Here is a 23,352-nt window from a genome sequence, read left to right as displayed (position 1 = left end):
AATGGACAGCACTGATGATGCTTCATTTCAGGTAGGGGGTGTGGTTGCATGGTGACTGCAGCCTCTTCCCCCTGATGGGGGGGATTCTCAAATGAAGCGTCATGACACAGAAAGTGTAGTGAGAGTAATAAAGGAAGTTTGTAATAAAAGTATAATAGAAAAGATATGTGATTACAACATTAAATACATAGATTCAGGATTAAAATAAAATAGTTTCCCCTTTACATTGGTTCCTATCTAGTCAGATCATGCAAATAATTGGCAGCTGTTTAACTTTCCAATGCCTGATGTAGTGTCTGCAATGCTTCATTGTAGAAAAAAAACATGAAAAGGGGTTTACTCCCACCTAAGCATATAACTCCTTCAATCTCTCTTAGCACTTTGTACTTTCAAGGTTTCAATGTATTTTTTATAAACTCTTTGTAACTAGACATTATGGAGGAAAGTTATCCTATATACACCAGAAATCTGGCTTTAAAAAGTTCAAGTTTGTTGCAAGTGGTATTGGCAAGAAATTGTGTGACTCTTTGCACTTTTGGAAAGGGGCCTTGACTACTCCCACTACAGATATATTCTACTGCATTCCAAAAAACTAGCGTATGTTGTTTTCGAAATCTGTGTCAGCGCCTGACTGGCAAAGATTTCATTTTTTACAGCACGACACACCCAAATGATGGGTAATAGATTATAGGCCGAAGAATAAACATGATGCTCTTGATACATTTCTCCTTTATAGTTAATCTTAGTGACTCAATAGTAATGTCTGAAGCTTTTACAAATCTATCTATTCATTATCTTTCTATCTATTAATCTATTGATCCATCTAATCCATCTTTTCATCAATCCATCCATATCTATCTATCCATCCATCCAACCATCTACCTATCAATCCATTCATCCATCCATCCATCCACCTACCTATCCATCCTTCCACCTACCTATCCATCCATCTATCCATCCACCTACCTACCTATCCACCTAGTCATCCATCCACCTATCCATCCATCTATCCATCAATCTATCCACCTACTTATCCATCTCTTTCCATCTTTCCATCCACCCACTCACTCACTCACCAATCTACCCATCTATCTATCTATCTATATATCTATCTATATCTATCCATCCATCTACCTATATGTCTATCCATCCATCCATCTACATATCCATCCATCCATCTACACACCTATCCATCCATACACCTACCTGTCCATCCACCTACCTGTCCATCCACCTACCTATCCATCCTTCCACCTACCTATCCATCCATCTACCTATCCATCAATCCACCTATCCATCCATCCATTCATCCACCTACCTATCCATCCTTCCATCCATCCATCCATCCATCCACCCACTCACCCATCTACCCATCTATCTATCTATCTATCTATCTACATCCAACTACCTATCCATCCATCCATCCATCCACCCACTCACCCATCTACCCATTTATCTATCTACATCCATCTACCTATCCATCCATCTATCTACCTAACCATCTATCTACCTATCCAGCCATCCACCTATCCACCCACTCACTCACCTATCTATCTATCTATATCTATCCATTCATTTATTTATCTATCTATCTATTTTTTATCATTTACCTGTTTTTTAACTAGTAAACTCGTTACCTGTGTCTTGTGGGTTGTTTTTGTTAATATTCAGAATTGTCATATCTTTATTAAATGGAAAGAATTTACATGTGTGTTTTATTTTAAATTTTACAGGCCTTCATATTACACATTTTTGAAACAATATTGTTTTGTTTAGAGTTGAGCGCGGTTCGTGGTTCGTGGTTCTCCAGTTCGCGGCTCGAGTGATTTTGGGGCATGTTCTAGATCGAACTAGAACTCGAGCTTTTTGCAAAAGCTCGGTAGTTCTAGAAACGTTCGAGAACGGTTCTAGCAGCCAAAAAACAGCTAAATCATAGCTTGGTTTCTGCTGTAATAGTGTAAGTCACTCTGTGAATCAAACTATTATCACATTTCAGTGTATAGTGTGCGTGAACAGCGCCTTCAGATCACTGCTGTTTCTATAATGGCGATCGCCATTTTTTTTTTTTTTTTTTCTTGTCTTCCTTCCCTAAGCGCGCGCGTCTTGTGGGGCGGGCCAGCATGTCAGCCAATCCCAGACACACACACAGCTAAGTGGACTTTGAGCCAGAGAAGCAACGGCATGTGTGATAGGATCTGCATGTCACATGTCCCTGCATTATAAAACCGGACATTTTCTTCACGGACGCCATTATCTGCCTTCTGCGTCTTTGGTGTCAGACATCACTGTCGCAGCTCCGTCTTCCTGAGTCCTATAGCCGATACAGCTGTATGCGCTGCATACACAGCGTTAGACAGCTTAGGGAGAGCACTTTATAGCAGTCCTTTTAAGGGCTCCAACCGGCAGGGTCAGAGAGCCATAGGTGACAGGTCCTGCAAACAGCAACAGCGTCTGTGTAGCCCAGGTCAGGGATTTCCTACCTGCATTTCACCATTAGGAGGGAATAGAAAGGCAGGCTTCCATTCCTCTACCCAGAGCACCACAATCCTGCCACTGTACCCTCTTGTCCTCTGCACACTCCAACTGATAACTAAGCCATTATACTAGCAAACACTCAGTGTACCTAGTGGCATCCTATACGTGGCTATTGGACTTTGCTATAGTCCCACTAGTGCAAAGACATTTGCAGAGCGCGTCTGCCTGCATTGCACACTACAACTCATTCTAACCAAGCCATTATACTAGCAAACACTCAGTGTACCTAGTGGCATCCTATACGTGGCTATTGGACTTTGCTATAGTCCCACTAGTGCAAAGACATTTGCAGAGCGCGTCTGCCTGCATTGCACACTACAACTCATTCTAACCAAGCCATTATACTAGCAAACACTCAGTGTACCTAGTGGCATCCTATACGTGGCTATTGGACTTTGCTATAGTCCCACTAGTGCAAAGACATTTGCAGAGCGCGTCTGCCTGCATTGCACACTCCAACTCATTAAAACCAAGCCATTATACTAGCAAACACTCAGTGTACCTAGTGGCATCCTATACGTGGCTATTGGACTTTGCTATAGTCCCACTAGTGCAAAGACATTTGCATAGCGCGTCTGCCGGCATTGCACACTCAAACTCATTTTAACTAAGCCATTATACTAGCAAACACTCAGTGTACCTAGTGGCATCCTATACGTGGCTATTGGACTTTGCTATAGTCCCACTAGTGCAAAGACATTAGCAGAGCACATCTGCCTGCATTGCACACTACAACTCATTCTAACCAAGCCATTATACTAGCAAACACTCAGTGTACCTAGTGGCATCCTATACGTGGCTATTGGACTTTGCTATAGTCCCACTAGTGCAAAGACATTTGCATAGCGCGTCTGCCTGCATTGCACACTCAAACTCATTTTAACTAAGCCATTATACTAGCAAACACTCAGTGTACCTAGTGGCATCCTATACGTGGCTATTGGACTTTGCTATAGTCCCACTAGTGCAAAGACATTAGCAGAGCACATCTGCCTGCATTGCACACTACAACTCATTCTAACCAAGCCATTATACTAGCAAACACTCAGTGTACCTAGTGGCATCCTATACGTGGCTATTGGACTTTGCTATAGTCCCACTAGTGCAAAGACATTTGCAGAGCGCGTCTGCCTGCATTGCACACTCCAACTCATTAAAACCAAGCCATTATACTAGCAAACACTCAGTGTACCTAGTGGCATCCTATACGTGGCTATTGGACTTTGCTATAGTCCCACTAGTGCAAAGACATTTGCATAGCGCGTCTGCCTGCATTGCACACTCAAACTCATTTTAACTAAGCCATTATACTAGCAAACACTCAGTGTACCTAGTGGCATCCTATACGTGGCTATTGGACTTTGCTATAGTCCCACTAGTGCAAAGATATTAGCAGAGCACATCTGCCTGCATTGCACACTCCAACTTTTTTAAACTAAGCAATTTTACTAGCAAACACTCAGTGTACCTAGTGGCATCCTAAACGTGGCTATTGGACTTTGCTATAGTCCCACTAGTGCAAAGACATTTGCAGAGCACGTCTGCCTGCATTGCACACTACAACTCATTGTTACTAAGCCATTATACTAGCAAACACTCAGTGTACCTAGTTGTATCCTAAACGTGGCTATTGTACTTTTGTCTATTCACAGTATTGGAACGATATTTGCAGCACGTCTGCCTGCATTGCACACTCTAACTTTTTTAAACTCAGCCATTTATAGTAGCAAACACTCAGTGTACCTAGTTGTATCCTAAACGTGGCTATTGTACTTTTGTCAATTCACAGTATTGGAACGTTATTTGCAGCACGTCTGCCTGCATTGCACACTCTAACTTTTTTAAACTCAGCCATTATACTAGCAAACACTCACTGTACCTAGTTGTATCCTAAACGTGGCTATTGTACTTTTGTCAATTCACAGTATTGGAACGATATTTGCAGCACGTCTGCCTGCATTGCACACTCAAACTTTTTTAAACTCAGCCATTTATAGTAGCAAACACTCAGTGTACCTAGTTGTATCCTAAACGTGGCTATTGTACTTTTGTCTATTCACAGTATTGGAACGATATTTGCAGCACGTCTGCCTGCATTGCACACTCTAACTTTTTTAAACTCAGCCATTATACTAGCAAACACTCAGTGTACCTAGTGGCATCCTATTTCTGGCTATTGGACTTTGCTATAGTCCCACTAGTGCAAAGACATTAGCAGAGCACATCTGCCTGCATTGCACACTACAACTCATTCTAACCAAGCCATTATACTAGCAAACACTCAGTGTACCTAGTGGCATCCTATACGTGGCTATTGGACTTTGCTATAGTCCCACTAGTGCAAAGACATTTGCAGAGCGCGTCTGCCTGCATTGCACACTCCAACTCATTAAAACCAAGCCATTATACTAGCAAACACTCAGTGTACCTAGTGGCATCCTATACGTGGCTATTGGACTTTGCTATAGTCCCACTAGTGCAAAGACATTTGCATAGCGCGTCTGCCTGCATTGCACACTCAAACTCATTTTAACTAAGCCATTATACTAGCAAACACTCAGTGTACCTAGTGGCATCCTATACGTGGCTATTGGACTTTGCTATAGTCCCACTAGTGCAAAGATATTAGCAGAGCACATCTGCCTGCATTGCACACTCCAACTTTTTTAAACTAAGCAATTTTACTAGCAAACACTCAGTGTACCTAGTGGCATCCTAAACGTGGCTATTGGACTTTGCTATAGTCCCACTAGTGCAAAGACATTTGCAGAGCACGTCTGCCTGCATTGCACACTACAACTCATTGTTACTAAGCCATTATACTAGCAAACACTCAGTGTACCTAGTTGTATCCTAAACGTGGCTATTGTACTTTTGTCTATTCACAGTATTGGAACGATATTTGCAGCACGTCTGCCTGCATTGCACACTCTAACTTTTTTAAACTCAGCCATTATACTAGCAAACACTCAGTGTACCTAGTTGTATCCTAAACGTGGCTATTGTACTTTTGTCAATTCACAGTATTGGAACGTTATTTGCAGCACGTCTGCCTGCATTGCACACTCTAACTTTTTTAAACTCAGCCATTATACTAGCAAACACTCAGTGTACCTAGTTGTATCCTAAACGTGGCTATTGTACTTTTGTCAATTCACAGTATTGGAACGTTATTTGCAGCACGTCTGCCTGCATTGCACACTCAAACTTTTTTAAACTCAGCCATTTATAGTAGCAAACACTCAGTGTACCTAGTTGTATCCTAAACGTGGCTATTGTACTTTTGTCTATTCACAGTATTGGAACGTTATTTGCAGCACGTCTGCCTGCATTGCACACTCTAACTTTTTTAAACTCAGCCATTATACTAGCAAACACTCACTGTACCTAGTTGTATCCTAAACGTGGCTATTGTACTTTTGTCAATTCACAGTATTGGAACGTTATTTGCAGCACGTCTGCCTGCATTGCACACTCAAACTTTTTTAAACTCAGCCATTATACTAGCAAACACTCACTGTACCTAGTTGTATCCTAAACGTGGCTATTGTACTTTTGTCAATTCACAGTATTGGAACGTTATTTGCAGCACGTCTGCCTGCATTGCACACTCAAACTTTTTTAAACTCAGCCATTATACTAGCAAACACTCACTGTACCTAGTTGTATCCTAAACGTGGCTATTGTACTTTTGTCAATTCACAGTATTGGAACGTTATTTGCAGCACGTCTGCCTGCATTGCACACTCAAACTTTTTTAAACTCAGCCATTATACTAGCAAACACTCACTGTACCTAGTTGTATCCTAAACGTGGCTATTGTACTTTTGTCAATTCACAGTATTGGAACGTTATTTGCAGCACGTCTGCCTGCATTGCACACTCAAACTTTTTTAAACTCAGCCATTTATAGTAGCAAACACTCAGTGTACCTAGTTGTATCCTAAACGTGGCTATTGTACTTTTGTCTATTCACAGTATTGGAACGTTATTTGCAGCACGTCTGCCTGCATTGCACACTCAAACTTTTTTAAACTCAGCCATTATACTAGCAAACACTCACTGTACCTAGTTGTATCCTAAACGTGGCTATTGTACTTTTGTCAATTCACAGTATTGGAACGATATTTGCAGGACATCTGCCTGCATTGCACACTCAAACTTTTTTAAACTCAGCCATTATACTAGCAAACACTCACTGTACCTAGTTGTATCCTAAACGTGGCTATTGTACTTTTGTCTATTCACACTACTGCAAATCTATGTGCAGCACCTCTGCATGACAACCTCGTGCTCTGTTTTTAATAAGCTATAATGATAGCACAAAATACTGCCATTTTGTGGCATCATAGAACTGGCTGTTGTATTCCATTAGTGCCCCACTGGTGACAAGCTATTTCTAGCACCTCTACATCACACCCTCATGCACATTTAGCTACGCTAATGTTATAGCAAACTCATGGAATTCATTGCTGCATTTCATAATTCGGAGGGATAGAAAGTCAGGCTTCCTTTAGCTTTTCCTTCTGTTCATAGACAGCATCTCCAAGACAAATTTCCCCTCCACGTCTAAGTGTGGAGAGGCAGCTAGTGCGCATGCGTGTGCCGATGTACCCCAGCTGCAGCATAATTACAGTGTTTCGCCTAGTGAGTATGCTCAGCCTGACTGTGCCATTCCTGACGCTAAGTCTTCATTTCGGGATACAGCGCATGCTCCCACACTAAGTGTGAAAAGCCTCTTTGCACAGGTGCTTGCATTCCGTGCCGGGTCTAAGTCCTGTTTTGTGCCTAGACACCATGCTAAAGCTGATAGTCTTTTTTCAGAGACTGTATTTCATGCTACTGAGCATGCTCAGGCACTTCCTGCATCAGAGACTAGGTCCGGTAATGAACTCTTTGGCCCTGGCCCTGATGTGGGGGTCCCATATAGACCACAGGGCATCAGGTGTCCTCCCAAATGGCTTGCAGAGGCCCACACCTATGACTTGTCACCGCATTATTGATGGTCAGACGATGACTGGTGAGGTGTTTGGGTCATGGCAGCCATGAGGTCATCATTGAAGTTGCGTTTCCAAATAGGACGCTAGTTATGCCACTCATGACGTGTCACTCTGCTTTTGTCTCCAGGAGGTGCATTGTGGTTCACCCTGGTTTGGGGCGGACCCAGGTTATAAAAGGGGCTGGAGCCAACAAGGAGGTGCGCAGTCTTCTATTATGCTCCGAAAGAGCACACCTCCATGTGTTGAACCCATTGCGGCTTTAGGCCAGAGGTAGGCAGGGATAGGGTGGTGGATGCAGGCCACCACCACAGTTGGTAACGCAGAACGGTTAAGACCAGCTCCTGTCCTAACAGTCCTGCTTGTGCAGCCCAGTGGCATTAACAGGCCTGCTGCTGCTGATGCGCCTGCTGTCCACAGGTGTGGCCCCTACGCACACGGTCAGCGTACTCAATGGCCCCTGTGTTGTTAACAGGGAGTTCCTGGGCTGGGTGGGCATGTGGACCCTGTGACGCTAACAGGGCTCACAGTCTCCAGATCCGAATGGCGTCTAACTCGGTTCAGGCTACTATTAGTTTCATAGCCACACAGCTCTGTATCCTCCACCAAACCTTCAAGTTGCCAACCTCTCCTTTTCCAACTGGGAGCACGGTGGACACTGACTGCTGAAGGTGATATATACATTTCTCTTTCTTTTCTTATTAATTTTTGTTATATAGCGGTCACAGATTATATACCACTTTATCCAAATCTGCCAGTCCCACTGTAACAGATGTTGTTTCTTCAGCAAATGTTACAGTTGTTTAACCACCAAATCCACGGACCAAAATTTTTTTCCCCTTTCCAACACACCTGTTCCCCTTTCCAACAGCATCTGTCCTTTTTCAACTCATTTTGGGATATGACCAAAAGTGCAACTGTGCAGGGACACCGTACTCAACGCCATCTCAGCACAGCAGCCATCCCTCGGTCCCTCCGATGTGGACAAGTAAAAGACCATTTCCTCCTATCCATGACAAAGTGTTGAGATTCACTCTGTGCAGCACTGGTGTTTAGTGGAAAAGTAGATCTAAGATTGCGTACCACATTCTGCAGATACTCCTGTATACGTGCGTCTATTTCTATGGCAGGAATTAGTTCGCCAAATTTTGTCTTGTACCGGGGATCTAACAGTGTGGCAACCCAGTATTCAGGATTACTTCAAATTCATACAATCCGAGGGTCATGTAGGTAGTGCAGCAAGAAGGCGCTCATGTGTCTTGTGCATCCAGGAGGACCAAGTCCTTGGTGTGTTGGTGGCAGAGAGGTGAGAATCGTGCATCCTTCCTCTGCCCTCTACCCACAACCTCGCACAACCGAAATGTGAGCAAGCTCTCACTCATCTGCTGAGTCTTCCATGCCCATCGCCAGTTCGTCCTCCATTTCTTCATGGGCTCCTGCACTTTCATCAACACTTTTTGCTGATACTATGCGCCCTTGTTAATCCCTCTCCCTCACCATGACTGCCGCATAGGTGCCGCTGACCATCTGGACCTCGTAGATCTTGTTATCCCTTCCGCATATGACTCCTCCTGTACTTCCTCCCCTTCCTCTTGTCCCAACACCTGACTCCGAATAATAATTACAGTGTGCTCCATCATGTAGATGACCAGAATTGTCACGCTGAGAATGACATTGCCAGTGCTAAACATCTTCGTCGACATTTCAAAACTGTGTAGCAGGGTGCATAGGTCCTTGATCTGACACCACTCCAGCAGCGTGATCTGCACCACCTCTGGATCAACTTATCCCAGGCTATATGTCTTACCGTATTTCAGCAGGGCTCTGCGGTGCTGCCACACACGCTGCAACATGTGCAGATTCCAATTCCTGCGTGTCGGAACATCGCATTTCCGGCGTTTAACTGCCAGACCCTAAGACTTCCGGAGTGATGAAAGTTGTTGAGCTGCTGTGTGCGCACGATGGAAGTGAGCACATAGCGAGCGTGCCCGCTGCACAAGGCCATGTAGGCCGTGATGGTGTTTTAAAAATTGCTGGAGAATTCGGATCAACACGTGAGCCATAAAAGGCACGTGTGTCCCATTGCCCTGAGGATGGCCCGCAGCCAGGTTTGCATCATTGCCGCACACGGCTGTTAAGTCACCAACGGAGTCCGCTCCGTCAATTTGTACTCCGGTCGCCAGGTGACAACGTGTTCCTTTCATGAATAGTGCTGATGATGGGAGAGTAGTCGATGCCAGCGGCGCAGGTGGACGCAGGTTATGCTCACCCACTGGGCTGCATTACCTTGACAGATGCAGAATCTCTGGCTGAATGTAGCTGGTGGGTATCTCACAGATGAAATACCATCATTCAGCTACAACCAATGGGAAGACACCACACCCTTTTTTATGCCCATCCTGTCTGCAGACCACTGCCAGACATAGCTATGAACCTCTGGTTAATTTTACCCCCAGTTCAGTTTTATGATTTTGTGTGCTTGTTACCTGACTACTTTTCCTGCTTGCTGTTTATGTACCTTGTTGGCCGATACGCATTTCACCTCTGCTTGTTTTCTGATTAAGTCCTGGCCGTCCCATTCTGTTCCTGTTCCTCAATTAATGTTTTGACCCTGCCTGACTACTATTCTCTGTAATAGCGGTGTGACTCACATTTCCCATACATTTCAAAGTAAAACTTTGACCGCCTGATGGCATTGAGCTCTGCTGCCAGCATAGTAAGGAGGTGTGTGGTAGTCCTTGTGCGCAGTTGCAAGGAAGGGTGGCCTGACCACACAGGGTTTGCGCAAAGGTAGAGGACCCACACGAGGTTGAAGAGGCAGAAGCAGTGTATTAACTTCTACATACAGAACAAGGATTGAAACAACTCGTGGGGACGGCAAGACTTGTACAGCAGACCCTTCTCCATCTCTCACCATAGTTTGCCAGTGCCCAGTCAGTGACATGTAATGACCCTGTCTATGCTTACTGGTCCAAGTATCTGTGTTGAAATGCACCCTGTCGCACACAGATTTTCTCAAGGAAGTGGTGATGTTGTGTGCGACATGCCGGTGTAGCGCGGGCATGCTTTTCTTGGAGAAGCAGTGGTGATTGGGCATCTGGTACTGGGGCACAGCGACAGACATAAGGTCTGTAAAATCCTGTGTGTCCACTACGCGTAAAGGCAGCATTTCGGTAGCCAACAGCTTACAGAGGGATAGAGTCAACCACTTAGCTTTGTCATGGGTCGCAGTAAGTGGCCTTTTATTTGACCACATCTGAGGGACAGAGATCTGGCTGCTGTGTGTAGACGGTGTTGAGTCGGGTGTCCCTGGAAAAATGCAGCTTTGTGAGGAAAGTGCAGGCGGAGACATGATGTTGCCTTCATCCAAAGTTGGTGCTATCGATGTCTGAGAGAGCTGTACACACTCACTTGTTTCCCCTTCCAAACCAACTGACGACCTACCAAGCAAACTGCCTGTTGCGGTTACAGTGGTGGAAGTTGTGGGTGGAAAAACAGGTGTGACAGCTGTCCCCACAGTCCTAGAAGATGACGAGCGCGCGGATGCACTGGAAGGGGCAGGCGGTGGATGGTTCGCTCCGCTAGGCCGCATTGCAGCACGGTGAGCTTCCCATCGGGCCATATGATATTTATTCATGTGACGATTCATGGAAGAAGTTGTCAAACTGCTGAGGTTTTGACCTCTACTAAGAGAACCATGACAAATTTTACAGATCACATAATTTGGGCGATCTTTTTCTATGTCAAAAAAGGACCTGGCTAGGCAAGGCTTAGAGGCCATGCGACCTGTTGATCCACCCCGAATAATGCTCAGAGGCAGAGTGGTGGCTGAGGATGCAGTTGTAGACGTGCTACCAGTGCTCCGACTGTGTCCAGGAAGGCGCCAGGTTACTTCGACGTCGGTTGCATCCTCCTCCACCGCCTCTGTTGACCTCCTCGAGTGTCTGACTGTGGGTTGACAGTAGGTGTGATCTAGAACTTAATCATCAATTGTTGTGTTTGCACTCCCCTACCCCTCAGACCGAGTTTCTTCTTGCCCTGACCGAATATTTAAGTTGTCATCCCAATCGGGTATCTGCGTCTCATCTTCATCAGTATGTTCCTCATTGCCTATAACCACAGTTGTTGGAAAGGCAGCATTTTGGTAGCCAACAGTTTGCATATGATGAAAGTCAACCTCCAAGCCATTTCATGCCCTTCTAAAAGCATGTAAAACACAGCGAGGGGACTCCAACCACAGTCTCCCTCGTTGCCACTAACTGGGCCACACACACCCCACTTGACTGGCATCGGTTGAGCCCCCTTTTGAAAAAGAAAAAGATGCTTTGCATGAAGCACTCTCAAAAATACGCGTGCCTTTCCCGTCCCCTGGCTGACCCAGGGGAAGAAAAGTCCTCTGAGAGCCATGACTTGTTCATCTTGGTTCTTTTAGAGACACAGCGAGGGGACTCCAACCACAGTCTCCCTCGTTGCCACTAACTGGGCCACACACACCCCACTTGACTGGCATCGGTTGACCCCCCCTTTTGACAAAGAAAAAGATGCTTTGCATGAAGCACTCTCAAAAATACGCGTGCCTTTCCCGTCCCCTGGCTGACCCAGGGGAAGAAAAGTCCTCTGAGAGCCATGACTTGTTCATCTTGGTTCTTTTAGAGACACAGCGAGGGGACTCCAACCACAGTCTCCCTCGTTGCCACTAACTGGGCCACACACACCCCACTTGACTGGCATCGGTTGACCCCCCCTTTTGACAAAGAAAAAGATGCTTTGCATGAAGCACTCTCAAAAATACGCGTGCCTTTCCCGTCCCCTGGCTGACCCAGGGGAAGAAAAGTCCTCTGAGAGCCATGACTTGTTCATCTTGGTTCTTTTAGAGACACAGCGAGGGGACTCCAACCACAGTCTCCCTCGTTGCCACTAACTGGGCCACACACACCCCACTTGACTGGCATCGGTTGAGCCCCCTTTTGAAAAAGAAAAAGATGCTTTGCATGAAGCACTCTCAAAAATACGCGTGCCTTTCCCGTCCCCTGGCTGACCCAGGGGAAGAAAAGTCCTCTGAGAGCCATGACTTGTTCATCTTGGTTCTTTTAGAGACACAGCGAGGGGACTCCAACCACAGTCTCCCTCGTTGCCACTAACTGGGCCACACACACCCCACTTGACTGGCATCGGTTGACCCCCCCTTTTGACAAAGAAAAAGATGCTTTTCATGAAGCACTCTCAAAAATACGCGTGCCTTTCCCGTCCCCTGGCTGACCCAGGGGAAGAAAAGTCCTCTGAGAGCCATGACTTGTTCATCTTGGTTCTTTTAGAGACACAGCGAGGGGACTCCAACCACAGTCTCCCTCGTTGCCACTAACTGGGCCACACACACCCCACTTGACTGGCATCGGTTGAGCCCCCTTTTGAAAAAGAAAAAGATGCTTTGCATGAAGCACTCTCAAAAATACGCGTGCCTTTCCCGTCCCCTGGCTGACCCAGGGGAAGAAAAGTCCTCTGAGAGCCATGACTTGTTCATCTTGGTTCTTTTAGAGACACAGCGAGGGGACTCCAACCACAGTCTCCCTCGTTGCCACTAACTGGGCCACACACACCCCACTTGACTGGCATCGGTTGACCCCCCCTTTTGACAAAGAAAAAGATGCTTTGCATGAAGCACTCTCAAAAATACGCGTGCCTTTCCCGTCCCCTGGCTGACCCAGGGGAAGAAAAGTCCTCTGAGAGCCATGACTTGTTCATCTTGGTTCTTTTAGAGACACAGCGAGGGGACTCCAACCACAGTCTCCCTCGTTGCCACTAACTGGGCCACACACACCCCACTTGACTGGCATCGGTTGACCCCCCCTTTTGACAAAGAAAAAGATGCTTTGCATGAAGCACTCTCAAAAATACGCGTGCCTTTCCCGTCCCCTGGCTGACCCAGGGGAAGAAAAGTCCTCTGAGAGCCATGACTTGTTCATCTTGGTTCTTTTAGAGACACAGCGAGGGGACTCCAACCACAGTCTCCCTCGTTGCCACTAACTGGGCCACACACACCCCACTTGACTGGCATCGGTTGAGCCCCCTTTTGAAAAAGAAAAAGATGCTTTGCATGAAGCACTCTCAAAAATACGCGTGCCTTTCCCGTCCCCTGGCTGACCCAGGGGAAGAAAAGTCCTCTGAGAGCCATGACTTGTTCATCTTGGTTCTTTTAGAGACACAGCGAGGGGACTCCAACCACAGTCTCCCTCGTTGCCACTAACTGGGCCACACACACCCCACTTGACTGGCATCGGTTGAGCCCCCCTTTTGACAAAGAAAAAGATGCTTTGCATGAAGCACTCTCAAAAATACGCGTGCCTTTCCCGTCCCCTGGCTGACCCAGGGGAAGAAAAGTCCTCTGAGAGCCATGACTTGTTCATCTTGGTTCTTTTAGAGACACAGCGAGGGGACTCCAACCACAGTCTCCCTCGTTGCCACTAACTGGGCCACACACACCCCACTTGACTGGCATCGGTTGACCCCCCCTTTTGACAAAGAAAAAGATGCTTTTCATGAAGCACTCTCAAAAATACGCGTGCCTTTCCCGTCCCCTGGCTGACCCAGGGGAAGAAAAGTCCTCTGAGAGCCATGACTTGTTCATCTTGGTTCTTTTAGAGACACAGCGAGGGGACTCCAACCACAGTCTCCCTCGTTGCCACTAACTGGGCCACACACACCCCACTTGACTGGCATCGGTTGAGCCCCCTTTTGAAAAAGAAAAAGATGCTTTGCATGAAGCACTCTCAAAAATACGCGTGCCTTTCCCGTCCCCTGGCTGACCCAGGGGAAGAAAAGTCCTCTGAGAGCCATGACTTGTTCATCTTGGTTCTTTTAGAGACACAGCGAGGGGACTCCAACCACAGTCTCCCTCGTTGCCACTAACTGGGCCACACACACCCCACTTGACTGGCATCGGTTGAGCCCCCTTTTGAAAAAGAAAAAGATGCTTTGCATGAAGCACTCTCAAAAATACGCGTGCCTTTCCCGTCCCCTGGCTGACCCAGGGGAAGAAAAGTCCTCTGAGAGCCATGACTTGTTCATCTTGGTTCTTTTAGAGACACAGCGAGGGGACTCCAACCACAGTCTCCCTCGTTGCCACTAACTGGGCCACACACACCCCACTTGACTGGCATCGGTTGACCCCCCCTTTTGACAAAGAAAAAGATGCTTTGCATGAAGCACTCTCAAAAATACGCGTGCCTTTCCCGTCCCCTGGCTGACCCAGGGGAAGAAAAGTCCTCTGAGAGCCATGACTTGTTCATCTTGGTTCTTTTAGAGACACAGCGAGGGGAATCCAACCACAGTCTCCCTCGTTGCCACTAACTGGGCCACACACACCCCACTTGACTGGCATCGGTTGACCCCCCCTTTTGACAAAGAAAAAGATGCTTTGCATGAAGCACTCTCAAAAATACGCGTGCCTTTCCCGTCCCCTGGCTGACCCAGGGGAAGAAAAGTCCTCTGAGAGCCATGACTTGTTCATCTTGGTTCTTTTAGAGACACAGCGAGGGGACTCCAACCACAGTCTCCCTCGTTGCCACTAACTGGGCCACACACACCCCACTTGACTGGCATCGGTTGAGCCCCCTTTTGAAAAAGAAAAAGATGCTTTGCATGAAGCACTCTCAAAAATACGCGTGCCTTTCCCGTCCCCTGGCTGACCCAGGGGAAGAAAAGTCCTCTGAGAGCCATGACTTGTTCATCTTGGTTCTTTTAGAGACACAGCGAGGGGACTCCAACCACAGTCTCCCTCGTTGCCACTAACTGGGCCACACACACCCCACTTGACTGGCATCGGTTGAGCCCCCCTTTTGACAAAGAAAAAGATGCTTTGCATGAAGCACTCTCAAAAATACGCGTGCCTTTCGCCTCCCCTGGCTGACCCAGGGGAAGAAAAGTCCTCTGAGAGCCAGGTCCACATTGTCAGTGGACAGACACGTGTGCTTATCTGCCAGCAGACCCCCAGCAGCACTGAAGACAGGTTCCGAGAGAACGCTGGCTGCAGGACACGACAAGATCCTCAAGGCGTACGTGGCGAGCTCAGGCAATTTATCCAGATTGGAAGCCTAAAATGAGCAGGGCTCAAGTTGCACAATAATGGAATCGATGTTTCTTTGCATATACTCATATATCTGTGTGTCTCCCTCTTTTTCCTTGTCCAGCTGTTTTGTTTTCACATGAGTATATGTCCTTGTCACTTTCCCATGTGTTTGTGTTATGTTGTGAGTTGTTTGTCACCTTTTGGACACCTTTCAGGGTGTTTTCTAGGTGTTTTACTGTGTTTGTGATTGCCTGCCATTGTTTCCTATGGGCTCGAGTTCGGTTCGTCGAACGTTCGACGAGCCGAACTCGAGCCAGACCCCCCGTTCGGCGAACCGCCTCGAGCCGAACCGGGACCGGTTCGCTCATCTCTAGTTTTGTTCTCAAAAATCTTTAAAAGGATTCATTATTAGTTATCTACAAGCTCAGAAATAATGATGTGCTTTTTTACGCATTTTATAAACTTGATGCGTTACATTGAAACCCAAATTCAGAGCTTCTGTGATTAAACACTTGCAATGATTACATAAAGGACCATATTACAGACACATTTTGAAATGTATCTAAAATGACTCCTCTTTGTGAAAATTAGTGCAATTTCCGCATTGTCAAAATAGACTTTAAATGACAGTTTTCACATGACCTACGAAGTAATTTTTGGTATTCTGAAACATTTTTCAGAATTAGGACAAATAATCAGTAGCATCATTATGATTTGTAGGCTTTACACACAAAAAAAATAATAAATAGCAAAAAAAGCCTTGGGAAAAAAAAGAGATAAACCTTTAATGTGGTAGAACAGATAATTACAAAACAACTTTGAAATTTATTTTCACAATTTACTGTAATTTTATAAAGTTGGATTTATTTTATTGTTATATTGATTTTTTCATAAATGAAATTGCACTGTGAATTCAATATTTCTATTAATAATATATTTGAATCTTGCTAAACACAAGTAGAAAATAAAGTACATATTGAGCGGGAACACACCAAGAATTATGTTTTTTATTTTTTTTATAATATCTAGAAATTTACCTATGGGAAAATACCTACACAATATCAAGTCCAATATAAAATGCCTAGATTTTATTCTGTACTGAGCCTCTGATGTTGCATGGAACCCTAAGGCTCATTTTTAATGTAAAAAAAATATAATAAATAAATTATTGGTATAACGGCAATAAAATATATTTTTATAACTGTAACATAAAAATAATTAAATATTTAATAAAAGAAAATACATTTTATATATAAATATGCAATAGCCACATTATCTTTTACTACTCTAATATAAAATACATACCATTCCATGAAAACCATAAAACTGGGATATTGTTTTGCATAGATTCTAAAATCAAACAAATTCTCGCTACAACTTATTTGTAAAGGGTGATTTTTTTTAATCAAATATTAGTATTGTCTATAGTTTAATGGATTATTTTAATAATCAGATGTATGAAGACATCCCAATAAAGGGAGTGGAGTAGCTGAGAATCAAAAGATTTAAATAGATTTATTAAACCAGACTTTCATAAGTTTCATCTTGAATTGCTCCCAACAGGTCATGATTAGGGATGATCGAATACCTCAAATATTCGGCTTTGCGAATATTTGTCGAATAGGTCGCCGCTATTCAACTATTCGCGAATATTCGATGCGCAATGTAAGTCTATGGGAAACCCGAATAACAACTATTCTGAACTATTCGGGCTTCCCATAGAATTACATTGCGCATCGAATATTCGCATAGTGGCGACCTATTTGCTGGATATTCGTGAATCCGAATATTTGAGGTATTCGATCATCCCTAGTCATGATTTTAAGTCACAGACGGAACTTTAGCACCTGGGTTCTGGTCTAATGGTCTCTCTACCAACAAGAAAAACCAAGGTGTTGCTAAATTTTGCTAGAAAAACGCATGGCAGATTGCATCCCCCATAACTGCAACCCATGTAAACCTTAGAGCTTAGCAAATGGAAGTGCAGAAGTCAATCCAGTGTTGATGTTGGTACTTTGTGGCAACCGAACTGGGTCTGTAAAAATTATGTCTCATGTCAATGTTTTGGCTGCTCCAATGCAAGGATCCTAAGTGTCTATGGCATGTACCAAGATAAAGACTAGGGGGAAAAAAGGGCACAGATAGGGTCTTAGCAGATATATAAAAGGGCAATGTGTAGTGATATAAACTCACCTTATATGGTTGTGAGGGTCACAACCCCCGGGGATAGAATACAAATAATGGCGGCTGCCTCAGCCCCACATGGATAGTCTTCAAAGCTGGAAAGGAGAAGGGGTTAAGGCCACGCTGTCGCCAAAGATGATGGAAAATTATTGATTAACTAGTACTTATTTTATTCTATAGGTCTACGTGTTTTGAAGTATTGGAACTCTTCCTCAGGACCAAGAAATTAACAATGATTGTTGGTATCTGGGTCCTGAGGAAGAGGTCCTATACCTAGAAACGCGTAGACCTATGGAATAAAATAATTACTAGTTAATCAACAATTTTCCATCATCTTTGGTGACAGCCTGGTGTTAACCTCTTCTCCTCTCAAGCTTTGAAGACTATGGCATGTACAAAGAGAGATGTACATTTAAAACCAGAAGTTTACATCCACTATCTATAAAGAGACATTTGCATGTATTTCTCACTATCTGATATGAAATCAGAATAAACCTTTCCTGTTTTAGGTCAATTAGGAACCAAGATTATTTATATTTGCCAAATGCCAGAATAATGAGAGAGAATGCTTTAAGGCATTGCAATTACTGATTTCATGTCAGATATTCAGAAAAACATGCATATGTGTCTTTTTAGCTAGTGTATGTAAACTTCTGGTTTCAACTGTATATGCCAATGTCTTTTTAGACATAGGGACCATTTATGTTATAATCATACTGATTTCTTGATAAAATAAATTGCAAACTGAATTGTGCATTTCCAGTAATATTATATTTTAATCTTAGATTGATGGTTAGGGATGAGCAAACCTCAGGCTCGAGGCTCTGGGTTCTGGCTTGGAAAATGGCCTAAAAATCCCCGTGATGAGTATCGCACAGTGCTGATGTCTGAGTGATTACCTGCTTTGTGTGCGCTGCTGTAAATGTTTATTTGTCACAAATTAAGCTTTTATTCAGCGTATTGAACTGTTTTGTTCACAGAGAATTAAAAAAAAAAAAAAACGCTCACCTTGCTCAGGAACTGTTTTGCTATGGGTCTAAAGCAAAACATTTCCGGAGGTGAGTGGGCGGTGTTGTTTTTTTTCTTAATTTTCTGTGAACAAAACAGTTCATTATGCTGAATGGAAACTTAATTTGTAAAGAACAAACACTTCCAGCAGGGTGCACAAAGCAGGTAATCACTCAGATACAAGCACAGCGCGATACTCACCACAGGGATTTTTCGTCATTTTCTGAGCCAGAACCCCGAGACTGAAGGTTTGCTCAATTCTATTGATGATAGCCACAAGTATTCCAAAAATTTTTATTTATTTTTGCATTATGAACTTGTTGACTTTAAAAAAAGCAATCCGTTTAAGGGAGAATAGATCCCAAATATGAAATTCATTGGAAAATGCTAAAATTTTATACTGTATAGACTAAGTAACTGAAGTTGCATGGAATCTTAAGGCTCATTTATAGAGATGGGCAAACCCAAGTTTCGTTGTTCAATGTTGTTACCAAACACAGACTTTTTTTTTAAAAAAAAAACCAGAGTTCGTGTTTGGAGCTCGGGTGCTTTACGTATGCAAACCACTAATGAGAGCATTGCTGTGCTTGGATATGCTCAGCACTCAATCCAGTGTGAGCCGCATGCTGTATTTGATTAGCTTGCACTGGGGGGTAAAAACAGCATGATTGGATACAGTGTGCACTAAACAATAAAATTGGAAAAACCCCACCCACATCCCCTGGAAATGTTCTGTTTATGGCTGTCTGCATGTGAGCGGAGACTGAAGTGCTTACTTTTATTGGGGTTCAGGTCAAGTCTGAATCCCAAACCCAACTTTATTTAAAGTTCGACTGAACCCGCCAAGTCGAACGTCCATGGGTCTGCTTATCTCCATTAGGGACAATTTAAGTTATTATATTGATTTCTTCATAAATTAATTTGTAATCTGAATTGAGTATTTTTTAGTAATATTATATTTTAATCGTAGATTGATGGTTGCCACAAGTATTCAATTTTTTTATATATTTTTGCATTATGAAACTATTGACTTTTCTCTATGGGAGAATAAATTCACAAACTGAAGTTCATTGGGAAATGCCAAGATTTTTTTTCTGTATAAAGTATTTGATTTTGCATGCAATCTTAAGGCTTAATTATAGATATCAAAGTGAGGTTTTAAATACCAGTGGCAGCCAGGATTTGGCATTCAAATACTGGCTGAAGAAGTTGGCAGGACCCTGATTTGTTTGCCATTGAGTAACAATGTGAACCAGGGCACTGCAAATATTGTCCATACTTTCTACTAGACACCATCAGCATAGATATCTACTAACTGAGTATTACAGAGTCATGTTTTTTTAAGTAGTCAATTCTTGCCATCCATCTCAGAATATACAGTGTGTCCACCCATATCCTGTCCAGCGCCATTAACTTGAGAACGGCGGCAGCTATAGGCATAGAAGTGGTGTCTAAGTATAGCAAAGTAGCCATGTGCTACACAATGAAACCACCTAAAGCGCCACTTGGTGGAAAACAACAGAGTTAGCATTTTTATCTCAAAAACGGAACGAGAAAAAAAGTGAATTAAAAAATTGTAGGGCATCATCAATTTAATACGAATCAACACCTTACAGAAGGTGGTTTCACTGCGTAGCGCATGGCTGCTTTACTATACCTAGACATCACTTCTATTCCTATAGCTTCCGCCGTTCTCAAGTTAATGGCAATGGACAGGATATGGGTGGACACACTGTTTTATGCCAAGATGAAAGGTAAGGAAAGGACACATTTGATAATGTGGAGTGGGGTCATTGATGCAGATTTTCATTGAGATGCAAGAGCTTCAAGTTGTTTTATCACCATATTTCACAATACAAATTGTACAACATATCCTGTTGGGGAATCTTGAGAACTGGAGCTGAGAAACACCATCCTGAACAAGAGTTATGGAGACGGAGATCATTACATATGCCCAGTAATGTCTCAAATAGATCTTGACTTGATGAAATAATGACACAATACATGTAGAATGTATTGTTAGGGTTGTTTGTGCATTTACCTTGATAGACAAAGTGAAATCCTTTTGATGTCATTGGTCCAATTGTTGTAAATTTAATAATAATCTGGTTACCAGAACTTAGTGGAAGTGATTCGCCTACTCAACAAAATGAATAAAACAAACTTTATTAACAAGTCAAAAAAGTAACGTTCTGATTGTGCTATTACAATATCTGTTTTTACATGAAGCTTAGGCATCAGTGTCAGTGTGTAATTACTGAAAGCCAAGCACATATTACATATAGAGGACAAATTAAATAAATGAGTGTTTACTGGCCGTACAGTAGTAGAATAGTGTTAACCATCATTGCTCTATATTTTAAAGAGAGTCTATCACCTAAAAGGTAACTCTAAATTTAGACAACTAATAAAATGGCAAAATTCTGCTTTGCCCCACAGCAGACACTTGGCAAGTAAGCAGCATGTAGAGTCACAATGTTCTCATTTAGACAAATCAAAAGCTCCTTTAGCGTTATGTTTATTATTTTTGCTTTTAAAGGGGTTGTCAAGTAGAGATGAGCTAACCTCCGGCTTGAGGCTCGGGGTTTAGGATTGGAAAATTAAGTAACAATCCCCATGGTGAGTGTCGCTCTGTGCTTGTGTCTTAGTGATTACCTGCATTACCTGTTTTACTATGCGCCTAATGGAAAACATTTCCGGGGGTGGGTGCCCGGTGTTTTTATTTTTATTAATTCTCTGTGAACAAAACAGCTCGGTACACTGAATGAAAGCCTACTTTGCAATGACCAAACACTCCAGCAGAGCCGACAATGCAGGTAATTACTGAGACACGAGCACACCACGATACTCACCATGAGGCTTATTATGTAATTTTCCAAGCCGAACCCCGAGACTTAAGCCTGAGGTTCACTCAACTCTATTGTCACGCACTTGGAAGAGGCTTTCTACAGAAATATCTCTTGCCCCCTTATTTTACTAATATTCTTTTACTAGCTCCAGTGTCACATGACTGCACTATCTGGATATTTCAGCACATTTCCTGATGTCACATTTGGATGCACAATGAGTCTTTACAACATCTGAACTCAAAAATAGCAATTATATCTGATTCCTGGGCTTCCAATTTTCCCAACTGAACATGAGCCAAATGGTTATATTAAGGCTCGGCATCCATTGAGAAAACTGTCTAAGGCATGCTCAATTGGAGAGAAGGCAAGTCCATCCAAGACAGCAGATGTTAGTGCTGAAAATCCATTTAAAGCCTCCAGAAACTCAAGGAGCATATGAATGTGACCCTTCGCGGAAGTGCCGATAGATCCAAATGTGCAGTTTCATGATGTGGTTTAAGTAGGAAAAAAGTTATCAGTAACCATAAGATGGGTCTGTAGCAAGCCTCTGTATAGTGCTGGGCAACCCTTTCAATGTAGCTATGACTAGTATTGGGTACATAAGTTTTTTTCAGTAACTGGTGTTTTGATGAGAGCTGGGTTAAAGACTACTTTATTTTTGCCATCAAAATCACTGAAATACCAAAGACCATAAAACTTAAACAAGAAAAATAAATATTTAGTCACATCCAGATTTCCAGCTAAGAGGACTATATGAATGTCATAATAACATATACAATATACTGATTATCATAACTCTTGGCAATAGACTCTCCTTAAATTTTAACTGTTACATTGTCTATCCACATGAAAAAATTGACTGCTGAAATGACAACTAAAAATAGGCAACAACTCAATATTTATTATTTTTTTAAAAAAAATAATGGACAATTAAAAAAGTTGTCCATGGTTAAATACATATGGCTTCTTTATTCCAAATAAAATGCGAGCAGTTTTGAAGAAAAAAGCACAATTCACTTCAATGTAACTAATTATAACTATAAACAATCTCTTGAAAGATGTCTAGCAGCTTTCCATACTCGCAAGCACATCAACTCGAGTTACTAACAGTTGTCTAATGTGTATGGGTCAGATTTATATTCAAGCACAATGGTTCCAACCATATTCTAGCTTGGATCTCGAATGTGGACACTTTTAGAGTAATTACTAAAAAATGGCAGAAAAAAAAGCCACAAACTCCCCTTCAGAACACGCTCTCTGACCGATTCTTAGAAAGCTTTATTTATGTAAAAAAGTTCCAATCTTAAAATATTCAATATTTTTCATATCATTTCCTGATTCTGAATAGCACAATGGTGAGAATTTAATATAGTTTCAAATGTACTTGGCATTAATATGAACATTGGGGCTAACCTCTTCATGAGCAGACAATTTTTAATATTTGCGCCTTCATTTTTTCCTTCCCTTCTTCCAAGGCATTTATTTTATATTTTGATAGATGACTTTTATGAACACAGTGATGGTAAATATGCGTAACTTAGTTTTATTTTCTTTATTTTTAAAGCCTTAAAAGAGAGTGATTTGAAATTGTATATCTTTTTAATTTTTTTCTTATTTTTAATTTTTTTTTCACTTTTTATTGTTTGTTAGTCTTGGGGACTTGAGGATAGGGGTTAGGATTTGGGGACTTGAGGTTAGGGGACTTGAGGCTTCA

The 23,352-nt window shown here is 43.0% G+C and overlaps 1 protein-coding gene across 7 annotated transcripts in view; it reads right to left on the bottom strand.

Annotated features, from left to right (window-relative positions):
• CSMD3 (CUB and Sushi multiple domains 3) overlaps positions 1-23,352 on the bottom strand; it is a 2,007,504-nt gene that overhangs the window by 476,381 nt on the left and 1,507,771 nt on the right. For 5 of the 7 annotated variants that reach the window (XM_075352941.1, XM_075352934.1, XM_075352935.1 and 2 more), the window contains one exon: positions 20,831-20,926. The exons of the other annotated variants lie outside the window; for them this stretch is intronic. In XM_075352941.1, the coding sequence (XP_075209056.1) occupies positions 20,831-20,926 (96 nt within the window). The remainder of the gene's footprint in view (positions 1-20,830; positions 20,927-23,352) is intronic. 7 annotated transcript variants of the gene reach the window in all.

Source organism: Anomaloglossus baeobatrachus, chromosome 6 (assembly GCF_048569485.1).
Source record: "Anomaloglossus baeobatrachus isolate aAnoBae1 chromosome 6, aAnoBae1.hap1, whole genome shotgun sequence".
NCBI classification, from domain to species: domain Eukaryota; kingdom Metazoa; phylum Chordata; class Amphibia; order Anura; family Aromobatidae; genus Anomaloglossus; species Anomaloglossus baeobatrachus.
This window is presented reverse-complemented; position numbering and strand designations above follow the sequence as displayed.